This window comes from Neopelma chrysocephalum, unplaced genomic scaffold (genome assembly GCF_003984885.1).
Source record: "Neopelma chrysocephalum unplaced genomic scaffold, ASM398488v2 Primary Assembly neopelma1_73, whole genome shotgun sequence".
NCBI classification, from domain to species: domain Eukaryota; kingdom Metazoa; phylum Chordata; class Aves; order Passeriformes; family Pipridae; genus Neopelma; species Neopelma chrysocephalum.
The window spans coordinates 1,603,500-1,615,651 of NW_020897733.1; the positions used below are offsets into that span (position 1 = coordinate 1,603,500).

Consider the following 12,152-nt stretch of genomic DNA (forward strand, 5'->3'; position numbering starts at 1 on the left):
CCAAAAGAGTTTCCCTTTTGTCTCCCCTTCCCTGTTTGGGGTGAACATCAGATAAGGGTTGTCTCTAGACCTTTTGAAGGACAGCTATTTGCATGCTTTCCAAGCCAAAATAAAAGGTAGTGTTTTGGGATGTGGAAGTTGTATTCCCCAGAGCTCCCACCCACTCAGCCACAGATGTCCTTGGACACCTTGTGCCCATCCTAAAACTGCCGCCAACCTCCCACCAAAGTGAGATTGAATTTGCTGGAGGCTCCTGGGCTGTAATTTCACTGTGGAAGCAGCAGGCAGGCATTGGGCACAGCAGGGCAGGGTTTGCTTTCTGCCTTGTGCTGTCTCACCCTGTGCCTTGTAGCTTTCCTTGCTGGGTTTGTCCCCGCCTGCCCTGCCCTTGGCCCTTTGTACCGGGAGGGCTGGTGTGGAGGGGAAGCAAGCACCTCCCTGGGGAAGCGGCCAGATTGCAGTTTGACAAACAGGTTGCTCAACCCTGGGTTGGAGTTACTGATCCCATCTCACACTGACCCGCTGCTCAGCAGCACCAGGAAACCTTTGCGTCAACGTTTTCCAGGCAGAGGACTCCACTTGGCTGCAGTGCAAGTGTCAGAGCTGTCAGAGCTATCAGAGAAATCTGATTTTTAAGTATTTTCTAGCCATTCAGAATTCAAAGGATATTGTGAAAGCACATCCCAACAGCTGCTAAGATACAATACTTGTAGGCAAGGCTTCCAGCGGAAAGTGATTTTTAGTTCCTCTTCCTGGCACTGCAGGTTTCCCTCTCCCAGGTACAAGGCTGGGAATTTCACTTGGATGCAGGCAGCTGAGTGTATTTTCCTCATGATCCAGATAGCAAAAGGAGCTTGCTTGGGGCTTCCAAGCAAAAGCAACAGCTTACGGATTTGTCAAACAAAGCCAACGCTCTCATACTGGACCTGGTGGGCACAGACTGAGCCTTTCCTCAGCAGAAGGACCTCAGGGGTTTCCTTGTGCCACAGAGCTCCTTGAACATGCTGCTTCCACGGGAAGCAGGATCATAGGCACCCATAGCAAAAATAATCCTGATAAACACAAGATGCAATTCAGAGCCCTTTCCTCTTTCTGATGGTAGACTTTGGATACAGGCTGGGACATGCCTGCTTCTTTGCCTGTAGAGGTTGTTTTCCTTATGTGTCTTGGAGCAGCTTGGGGACCTGGTAGTATGGGTCAGGCTCTGTTCTCTGGGACAACAAAAAGGTCCTGAGGGTGAGCCTGGCAGTGTCTGCCTCCCCCAGGGAAGCACAAGTCAGAGAGTTAAAGAGTGATGAAAGATCTAAGGCACGATGCTTCGCTGCCTTACCTGGCACACTCACTGCTATAGAGTAATGCAGTACAGGTGCAGTTCTGAATAGGAACATCTCTTTCTAGAAAAGGTACAGACTTTGTACTGGCCTGTATACGTGAGGTTTGGGGCTGTTCACCTACTTAAGCTTTTCTGTGCAGCGTCTCGTCTGCAGGATTGAAACAAACCTCATGGATATAGCTGCTCTTCTCTTTGCTTCCAACTCCTGCACATCTGTTTCTCACCTCCTCCCAATACGAACCAGCCACTATACATGCTCCTTCCTCTGTTTTCAGTGAACTGTGGTCAGAAAACTTAGCAAGAGCTCCTTAGGAGGATTAACATTATGGTGCCAATGGAAAAGAATGGTGCTTTTGCTGTGTTTTTGTCTGTTTTTGCAGCCACAAATGTACAGAGAACCAACCGTATCTGATGGAATAACACCAAAACACCCCTTTCTCCCAACTCCATCCAGAGAGGTTGGAGGTAAACAACAATGTTCAAGAACTTTTTGAGCCAGTCCAGCAGTGGATTGTGGAGGGAGTAACAGTGTGGGCACTGGTGAGAGAAGCACAGGGAGAGGGGCAAGTCTGCAGCAGAAATAAAGCTATTTGCTAAGCTTTGTGTATCATTTAACAGTCAGAGCTGTTTAGAGAAAATCAGAGTCTGAAGAGGTGTATGGTTGTTAAAAATGTGCGCTTTTTTTGCTATATATATGACATTTCTGGAGTTATTCCAAATTTTAATTTGGTGCAAAAGTCAGATTCTGGGTCTGCTGATTGAGAAAATCCATCTTTATTTTGTCTCCCTGTCATTTTGTCTTTACGTGTAATGCAAGTTTGCTCTTGAGCTGTCTCTGCTGCTCTGCTCAGCTCTGCCTGGGAAGAGCCAGGGCCCCCCCTCACCATCCTCCTCTGCATGAGCACATTCCTTGTGCTGACCAGGCAGAACAGGACGGATTTCCTCCGGTGCCATTTCCTGATGATTTCTGACTAACTGTGGAGGAAGTTAAACCAAAGAAATGATGAATCTTCTGGTTTTTTATTTTAAAAACACTTTTAAAAAGACATCTTTTATTTTTGAACTGTAAACAGCCTGCCTGCTGTTCCACCACCCGCCTTTTCTTCATGGATAAAATATATACCAAAGGCCAGATACATTTTCTGCTGGGAAGCCCTTACCCTTTTGGGGGAGCTCCATTTGCCACTGTCAGTATATTGGGCTTGCTCAGTGCTTTGAATGAATATACCCTAAGGTGTGACTGACAAAGGGCTACCTGCTCCTATGGCCAAGGGCATATCTCTCAGCCTCTGGATTTTTGGGGCCCCAAGGTGCCTGGGCACAGCTCTGTGAGTGTCAGGCTGCTTGACAGGAGAAGCAGCAGCAGAAGGAGGTGGGAGACAATTGATCTGTCCCTCCAGCTCTCCTGGGACTGCCTGCACCAGGTCAGAGCCATGATGGAATAGTGTAGTCCATGGTCAGGTATCTCCTAAGGCCATTCAGTTTTGAAGAGGAACAGCTCAGTGTCTCTGAAACTCCTGCTGTCCAGGAGGGATCTTAGCTGAATGCCTCAGCAGTGGTGGCACCCAAGCCCCACTAGGGCTCCTTTTGGAAACTTTTTCCCTTTGCCTGGTAAGCCTGGCTGCTTCCCAAAAGCTACATTAATAGTAAACAGAGAGACCAAAGAGTTACGGAGACCTCAGGGATTTTGTGAATCTCTGTATTGCTCAATCCTCCAGCTCTCTCTGTAGAGGAATTTTCTCTCTCAGGCTGTACAAAAGGTTGCACTTAAAGCTTGTCCTGTACTTTGATCTGGAAACCTAAAGGCAAAAGCTGTATTTGCCTTCTAGCACCTCCTCAAGCACTTGTAGACTCCCGCCAGTGTTACCTCCATTTGATGTCTTGCCTTTTCCATTGTTGGAAATGCTCTATGCCTTCCCAGAGAAAACCAAGGTGCTGGCAGAGCAATATTCTCCTGGAGTATGTGTCAGAATGAATGCTTTATGGGAGGGATCTGCAGTTTTTCCCTTGTGGGGAAAAATACGGAGCAGGTCTCCCCCCTCTCTATGTGCTGCTTATGTGGGGAAGGACACTAAGAAATGACAGCTGCATTAGCAAAACCAAGCATCTGAAGATAATGGCATAGTCAGAGGCACTTCCAAGGAACTGAGCTCCTGGACAAAAAACTGGGCATTTTTTGATGAAGAAACAGACTGAACTGCAAGAGCCACCACAAACACATGCAAGGAAAGCAACCCCAAACTGCACTTAGCTTGAAAGACCTCAGTGAGAGCCCACCAGAGAACAAGGGCTTTTCAGGCTCTTACACAGTGATGGATTTACCAATGCTGAGATCCCCAAGCTGTCAGAGCAGTGTGTTGGGGCCGTATAACAATGAGCTTATGCTAAAATCGGATGTGAAAGGAAAATCAAATATCAAAGTAGAACAAAACAGGACAGTGAATGAAAGGTTGGGTCGCTCCCTGCTTGGTCCTGCATTACAACAGGGCCTGGGATCAGCTCCCCAGGTGGGGAGGGGCCGAGCCTCTGCCAGCTGCATCCTTTGTTTGCGCTGGATGTGGTACCCTGGCGCCCAGTGTGCTCCCATAAATATGTATAACCACAGAGCCAAGTCCCTCTACGGTCCCTTCCCTAAACAACTGGAAGAGGAGCTTTAGATGCTGTTTGATGGGGAAATGCAGATCTTTAGACCTGTCAAAACACAGCAGGCAGCCTGCACTAGTTGCTGGCAAAAGCTCAGGACTAAGACCCCACAAATTCAGTGTTGTCTCTGCTGCTGCCACTGGCCTCGGGGGAGTCACTGTCCTGCAAAGCCCACATGAAAAATCAGAAATAAAATATGAGTCCTTTGCCAAAGCTCTTAGAGATCTCCTGGAGGTAAATGAGATGTCACCACTGTGGCCCAAGACCTGTATCCTTGAGTTAATAAAGTCCCCAGTGTAGGCAGGATTACACAGGAATGCCCATTTTTAAGGCGATGCTCTATTGAGCATCTCTGGCTAAAAACCACTAAAGCAATGGCACTCTTAACCTAAAGAGCGGAAGAAACAAAAATCACTGGGGCAATAGGTTGGATATTAGGAAAAGGTTCTTCACTTGGAGAGTGATTGGGCACTGGAACAGGCTCCCTAGGGAAGTGGTCATGACACCAAGCCTGCCAGAGTTCAGGAAGTGTTTGGACAACACTCTCAGGCACATGGTGGGATTCTCAGGGCTTGTGGGTCTCTTCTGACTCAAGGTATATTGTATGCTTCTACGACAGGGAATTACTGCCTTTTTGGATGGGTTGATGTTTCACACCCCGTGAATATAATCTGGTTTGGGGACCTGGCTGGCCGCTTTGTGGCTTTTTGCTTCAGAGAAGTATTTGATGTGGTTTGAAACTGCAGATGTGATTAGAGGGGCCAACTTCTACCAAGTGCCTACACAGCCAGACTTTTTTCTGACAGCTTTTTCACCTTATTATTGTTGTTGTCCAATCACCAAAGTACTTTGCATGGAGGTGTGAGAAGTCCGAGCGCTTCCTGGCTCACTCCATGGTGGCAGGGGTGATGGTGGCTTTGGCATGGTTGGTTCCCTCAGAGGCTCTGGGAGCTGGTGCAGCAGAGGGAGGCCACTTTTCTGGGAAGTGCTCCCTGATGAAAGGGCCATTCCCATCTCTGCTGGGCAGAGGACATGGAAGCAGCTGTGAATCAGCAGTCAGACTTTATCTGACCTTTTATCTGTCTGACCTGCCCTCCCTACAAGACTGAACACAAAATGTCACGCAGTTCCCTTCTATCAAGCCTACAGACAAAGGTTTATCTAAATTACACGTGTCTGTGTGTCTTGAGTCATGCAGCCAATTTTCCATCAGTGGCTCTCTAAGCACTACATGTCCCTTGATCCACCACAATGGGTATCCAGCCAGGATTACAAAGCATGCAGATCCAAAAGTGACATTAGCCTGAAGCAATAAATAAACTGTTTCCAAACTACCTGTCTTGTTAGCAGCAAGACTTGCTCAGCTCTGCTCCCGTGAATGGCCTCATTTCATCTTCCAAATCCCAAGATGTGCACGTTGAAAGGATCCCACATCCCCAGCTTGCTGCACGTGGAAATTATATTAACAGGAACTACACTCCTCAGCACAGAGCAATTAAAGGATCAGGTTAAATAACAACTAGTCTTTGTATCCAAGCCCAGAGCATGTGCTAAACAAATTTGTGCTTGTGGTCTACATCACTGATCAGTGAGTGGCTGTGGCTGTGGCAGGGATATTGTCAGGAGTTGGGGCTGGGGGACTGCAGCTTACCCCAGCCCCAGGGGGATGCAGACATGAGTCCAAGTCACAACTTCATAGTTCTTCATTATTCTGCAAATAATCTCCCTGATACACAGGCGCATGACATTTCTTTGCAAATTTGTTTGAATTTGCATCCAAATAATTTATATGAATGAGTCACTGCCTAATAAGAGATTTAAAAAATGGAAAAAACATTAAATGAAAAATGTGAAAGTTTTCCCCTTTGCTTATCAAAATAATTAAAGATTACAGCTACCTTTTATATTAATTTATTAGAAAAAAGATACAGTTTAATGTGCAAATATATACACCAAACATTACAATGAAACATGAGGAAGGCGAGCCCCTTCCCTCTAGCAATGACTAACTCCTTCATAACAGAGATGACTGTTTAATGCTTCCCCACAGATTTACAAATACAAAAAAATGTATAATGCTTCCTTTGCACAAGACAAAAGTTTATTTTTATTTGAAAAAAAATATTTCTGGCTTTGACATGGCAAAAGTCTGCTATTTTGGTGGCTTTTGTTTTTTTTTTAAACCTGAGCAAGTTTTGCAGAACAGGGGGACAAAGGGGAGGCATTGCCCTGTGCTTCGTTCGCATCACAGCATCTGATGGTCTTTGAATTACTAAACCACTGAATCACTTCAAGTGAATGCAACTCCAAAATCTACATCTATGATGTAGTTAGTGACAGAGAAAAAAGCAGGCACTACCATTGGCAAAAATGAGCTGGCCAAACACACCTGGCTCCAGTTAAATGGCTGTTGACATTTCTCAGGTTCATATCTGTCAGCAAGGACATTAATGCTGCCTCCTGTAATAAAGGAATTATAAATGTAAAATGCAGTTTAGTCCAAAAAGCAAATGAGTTGTGGATCCTGCTATGCCTTGCTCAAACGTGTGGTCATTGAAGGAGTGCAGAGTGAGGCCATATTAAACCCATCAGTGGGTGAAACCAGATGAGGGCCTCCACAATAACCACAGGACTCAAAGCCTTGAGCTTGGTTATTTTCCACATCATCCTGCAACCAAGCTTCATCTGGCAACTCCACAGGGTGACATTTCCAATTAAACAAAAACTACTCTGCTTGTTTAGAGCTTCTCTCCATTTTAAATGAGAAGCCCCAGCAGTGCTGGAGAAGGCACTACAAGTCCTGAGCTGGGCAATGCCAGTTCCCCCAGAAGACAAGAGTTTCCTAAGGGACCACTGGCCATCCCATGCTCATTTAGGTGCAGAGCCTCTCTCTGCATCAGCTCTCGTGACACTTCTGAAAAAAATACATACAAATAACAGATCCATGGCAAAAAGAAGACACCACCAGGAGTGTGCCTGGCTGGCCCCAGAGCCGTGGCGAACCGAGGGCTCTGGCCTGGGCTATGCTTTCAGACACGACAGTGTCAAAAGCTGACTGAGTTTTCAGGTTTTCCTTCCTCTTTGGCCAAGGGATTGGGATTTAAGAACAGACTTAACTAAACAGTGGCTCCTTTTTGCTCTGTAACACCCCTCCTCTCCCACCGGTTGGCTCTGTGGGTACTGGCCCACAGGTTTGTCATCGTGTATTAGAGCAAGGGCTGCTGTGGCTCCATTCACACCCAAATCCTTAGGGATAGGGTGGCCTCAGCAGATTTGGCCTTTGTCATCTTCCTACCATCCTCCTCCTCTTTACCTTCTTTGAAGTATTGTGGAATTTGACCAAAACAATAGAAAAAAAAAGCCTTGGGGGAAGACTGCTCTGCTTTTGGATTTTTTTTGTTGGATATTTTTAATTTCTCCTGTTTCATGTATTGTACTGGCACAAGAATGCATGTCACAGATCCTGGAGCAGAGGGTAAAAACAGACCTTACATGACAATTTGAATAAACCCTCAAACTTAGCTTCTAGTTAAAAAGAGAAAGTGAGAAACCAGTGAGCAGCATTTGATCAAGATAAGAGGGCGGTGGGGGCAAGCAGGGGACACAGGAAGTTGAAAGGGGCCATTCTGATCTAAGGACTGTCCTTGCCAAGGTATATGCTTATGTCCTTTTAGGGGAACAAAAATACCAAGAGAGCTCTTTTTTCTTTCTGTTAGCCAGGTTTGTTGAAATTTAAATATTTTTACAATAAACTAGAATAACAAGTGAGTCAGTTGTCTCCACTAACTCAGTGTTTTTCCTCTTCAGAAAATTTTCTGACAGCATGAAAAGAAACACTCCAGTCAAACACGATCTGATCTGTATGCAGTGCTGATCCGCATCGGAGGCCGCCCTGACATCACTCCACAATCCAGGATCTGCAGTAGCAGGACACAACTTTACCTGCCCTCTGTGGAGATTTTCTGTCCCTAACGTAAGACACTGATCTTTTAACCCCTTCAGTACGTCATCGTACACCAAGAGCTTTCAGTGATGCGTTATTTGTACACCCTGAAAGAAAGGTAATTCTTTTGAGCAGAAAGTCAAAGGTCTCAGTATCTGTGGCCCTTCTATGCTTCCCTCTCTCTGACACCTCTGTGGAGGTGCAGATCTCCACTGCCCTTGTTGCAATACCACTCCCAGGGCACAGTTGCTCACAGCTCTGCTAAATCAGTTTGAGGACAAACCCCTGGGTTTTAACAAACTAAATTTCACACCAGACAGACAAGATGTATACAGAAAAGTTGGAATTATTTTCAAAATTTTTGTGAACATCAACTTTCACTTTAGAGCTTCGGTGAGGGGGCGAGGAGGAGCAGAGTATGGGGGAACAGCAGGTCAGCCATCTGTAGGATTAACCCCTGTTTTCCAAGCAGCTCTGGTCTGGGACACTTGGTGCCTGCAGGCCTGGGTGCCCAGTTTGCCCCAGAGTCAATAAAGGCGCTGGTGAACCTTTTTCTTGCAGGGCAAGCTAATGAGAGCCTGGTCACCACAGATCCCCAGGGTTTGGGCTAAAGAAGCAGTAAGACTTGCAAGCCCTTCAGCTCTCTTGAGGTAGGAGGAAAACTGTGTTTCTGTTGGCTATGCTGCCTCTCCCACAGGACGTGAGACTGGGCCACATCTCTCAGCCTCCCAGAGTGCCCAAATGGTTGGAGCAGAATGAGTGCAGAGGAGGAAGTTGAGTCGGAGCCTTGAAATGCCAGTGGTTTCTGCAATGACATTTCTACAACCTCTGTTTGGTAAATCAGCATTTTTGGGATGTCAGGTTACAGTAATGCAATGTGGTAACAACAGGCACACAAAGGGAGGGCAGTGACTTGGCACTGTCAGAGAAGAAATCTTTCGTAAGGGTCCTGTCTGTCCATGTCAACAGGATCAGACCTCTTATGGCTACTGGGACTTACCTACAGGAGCAAAGCCTGCGAGACCAAATCCAGAGTGGGTCACAGCGTCACTGCCTACTTCCATGAGTCAGGTGGCTGTGTGCCACTTTAAAATAAAGACTGCAGCCAAGCGTTTAAAGTTAAATATCTTATAAACTATACACATATGTGATCCTGAGATAGTGCCTGTGACAAGTCCCAAGGTAGATAAGCTTCCTGAACCCAGAGGTCCTCACGCCGCGTGAGCGCATTGTTGTTCTGTTTTGGCAGGCTCTGTTTGGCCTCTCTCGGAGCGGCTGCACTTCCTAACGCTCTTTTTTTTTCTGGGGTGGGTCTAGCGAAACAATCAGATTGACGACTGCTACCAGCAACTCCAATGGCATTTCTTCTGCCGTTCAGATGAAAGCATTCTTGATCCTTTGCCAGTTCTCTCAAGACTTGCAGAAACAGGCTCACAGCTTCCCTTTCTATTTTTTGGCCAGCCAAGGGCTGTGTGGCTGCAGCCTCCTGCTAGAAGAGCAGCTGTGCTGTGCCGTGCTGAAGACACTTCTCAAGATAGGGGGGAAAACATCAGTAGGAATCAGACAGAAAGGCGACAAGTATGAGCCACAAAGGAGAGGAGAAGCTTAATACAATGACCGTCGTCCAGAGGGTCAAAGACCATGCGTTCCGGTTGCATGGGCACGTAGTCCTGTTTTGAGTTCTGACAGCATCAGCTCACAGTCAGACCTTTTAAACCCAGGGGAAAAAATATTTTTCAAAATTCTCTTTGCTTAAGCTCTATGTATTCAAAAAGTTCTTTTTATTGTTTCAGTATTTTAGCCCTTAGTTGATTAGTCACCAATACCTGTCAGATGCCCGCTGCCATAAAAGCACTCCAAGCACCTGCAGTATTTGTAGGAATATTAAAAAATAGCTTTAGCAACTAGGAATTATGCAACTGAGGGAGAAGGCAGGACGAACTAGATTAATGCAACTTGTAGTGGATTTGTTAATGTTAAGTGTATGACTCGTCGCAGAATCATGCCAGAAAATGGTACCATGTAGCTTAGTGGTAAGGGCAGTAGAAAGGGTAATGCATTACTTTAATCATCAGTGAACCACTCACTCACTCAACATACTATTTCCAGCTGAAATCAAAGGTTTCCAGTAAAAATGCCTCTACAGATTGTAAGTATCTTACAACTCTCTCTGCCTTTGAACTCTACTGTGATAGCTGCTTCATTAACATTGTGGTTCCAGTGCAAAAAAAAATAAATCTTCCAGATCCCATATCTTCTTCCTTTAGACTTTTGATTGTCTTTCATCTGTCCATTCCTGCTTAGTGTTCTGTAAAGCTTGAGTTTTCTGTTCATCTACCTGGACATAGTCCACCCTCTGTTCCTCAGACAGAAAAGGTTTCTGCGGGACAGAGAAGAAAAAAACAATATATTAATTTCCAGGTTGAAAAGGAATGCTAGTGAAACTTGTCTTGATTTTCTGTTTTCTCTTTCTCTCGTTCCTTGATTGCTTCACTTCACCTTGAAGCTCACAGTGACATCAGCTGACAAAAGCATTGCTTTACAGCCTGCTTTAGCTATAATTATCCATCTGTTACTCTGTCACTCAGCCCAGCACAGTGAGCGAGGGAAACGTGCTGTGCTGGCTACTTCCATGCAGATAATCATTCTCTCCTCATCTGAGTGATCCTGCTGCAGGGATAAACTAACTGCATTTTAGCTACAAGGAGGGTTTAAATAAGAAAGCTTAAGAGTCTTTTGCATCTAGGAGTATTGGCTGATGGGGAAAATGATACACAGGACATAAGGTGACCCAAACTGATAACAATTAATTTCTTTGCAGTGGTACCTACCCACCACCTGGGCAGGTTAGAAGCTCTTTGGAACAAAGAATGTATTTTCTCAGCAAAGGAAACTGAAATGGTTTTGGTGATGCAAGGATAAAGATGCACATTTTGCCATGTTACAAGAGATGGTACAGTTCTACCCCATGAATTTATCACATTTATCACGTGAATTTGTTACTGCAAAGAGATTTGGGGGAAAACTAGCAGGAAAGGCTTTGTGGAGACTTGATGAAAATGAAAGAGCATGCAGAGATCCTGCAGGCATCAACCAGCTTGCCCACAAGCCCTCATGGCTGCATGTCCCAGCGCTGTCTCACGCACTGTGCTGAGCTCATGTTAACAGCATCCCTATGAGTCATACTAAGGACACCTTGTCATCACCATAATCGTGCTCTTATTATATTAATCTTGAGCCTGCCACAAATGCAGTCAGCTGGAAACACGACTGCCTTCATCGTGACACTTGGGGCACCTAGCAGAATGTGACCCTGGGTCTTGATTTCCTCCCAGGAGGCAAATGGACAGGAGGCTGTGGGATTTTTTCGGATGACTCGTACCTTCTGCACAGGGGATGGGGAAGCAGAATTAAAATCCAGTGCTAAGTAATCAAGGTTAGATTTCCTTGTCCATGGGAAAGCACCACTGTATGGAGATGTTGCCTGTCTGTGTTCCTGTCAGGAAAGAAGAGAAACTTTTAATGCTCTTAAAACATGATCCTAAAAGGAAGCAGGACCACAACTGTGAGATTTGCCTGGTAGAATGCGAGTGAGGACAGTCAGGAGCCACCTAATTTTCTATGCCAAGGGTGCATTTGGTTATTAACCACAGCATAACACTGATAGTTGTGGGATGACAAAAAGAAATTGTGAGAGCCTTTTCCTCGTGGTAATTATGGCAAAAAAACCAAACCAGACTGATTTGCATGCAATTTTATCAGGAAGGACTTGTGCTCAGCTTCTCAACCCAAGCCCCTAGAAGGCTCAAAGTTGCAGGGGTGCCCTCTTAAACATCATCATTCAATGAATTTGAAGAAATTGTGAAAATTCTGTTCAAATCTAGCAACTGAAAATTAATCTCACGAAAATCACAGGTGACCACAAATGCATGGAAGGGTTTATTTGACCAGAGAAATCAAATGGGGAGTGGTTACAACTAGAACTGCCCTCCTGAGCACATTTTGATCTGGTAGAGATATGGGTTAAAATTTTAGACTGTATTTCATGGAGGCTGTGGTCAGTTTTGCAATATATTTTTATAGACATTACTCTTGAGCTTTGGCTATGGAGCCAGATTTGTAGACATTGGCTCAGATCGAGGGATTTGAGATCCATTTGCAGCTAAAATTCAAAGGAAACCAAGATTCTAGACTTTTGCAAGATATGGCTAAAGAGTAAATGAAGAAAAGGAG

The 12,152-nt window shown here is 45.4% G+C and overlaps 1 protein-coding gene across 3 annotated transcripts in view; it reads right to left on the minus strand.

The window, feature by feature from the left end:
- Positions 1 to 9,683: 9,683 nt before the first annotated feature.
- The window catches only part of GAB3 (GRB2 associated binding protein 3), a 63,044-nt gene continuing 60,575 nt past the window's right edge, over positions 9,684 to 12,152 (minus strand). For all 3 annotated transcript variants that reach the window (XM_027687098.1, XM_027687097.1, XM_027687096.1), the window contains exons 9-10: positions 11,302 to 11,415; positions 9,684 to 10,299 (exon numbers count right to left, since the gene is read on the minus strand). In XM_027687098.1, the coding sequence (XP_027542899.1) occupies positions 10,183 to 10,299; positions 11,302 to 11,415 (231 nt within the window). In that variant the 3' untranslated portion in view covers positions 9,684 to 10,182. The remainder of the gene's footprint in view (positions 10,300 to 11,301; positions 11,416 to 12,152) is intronic.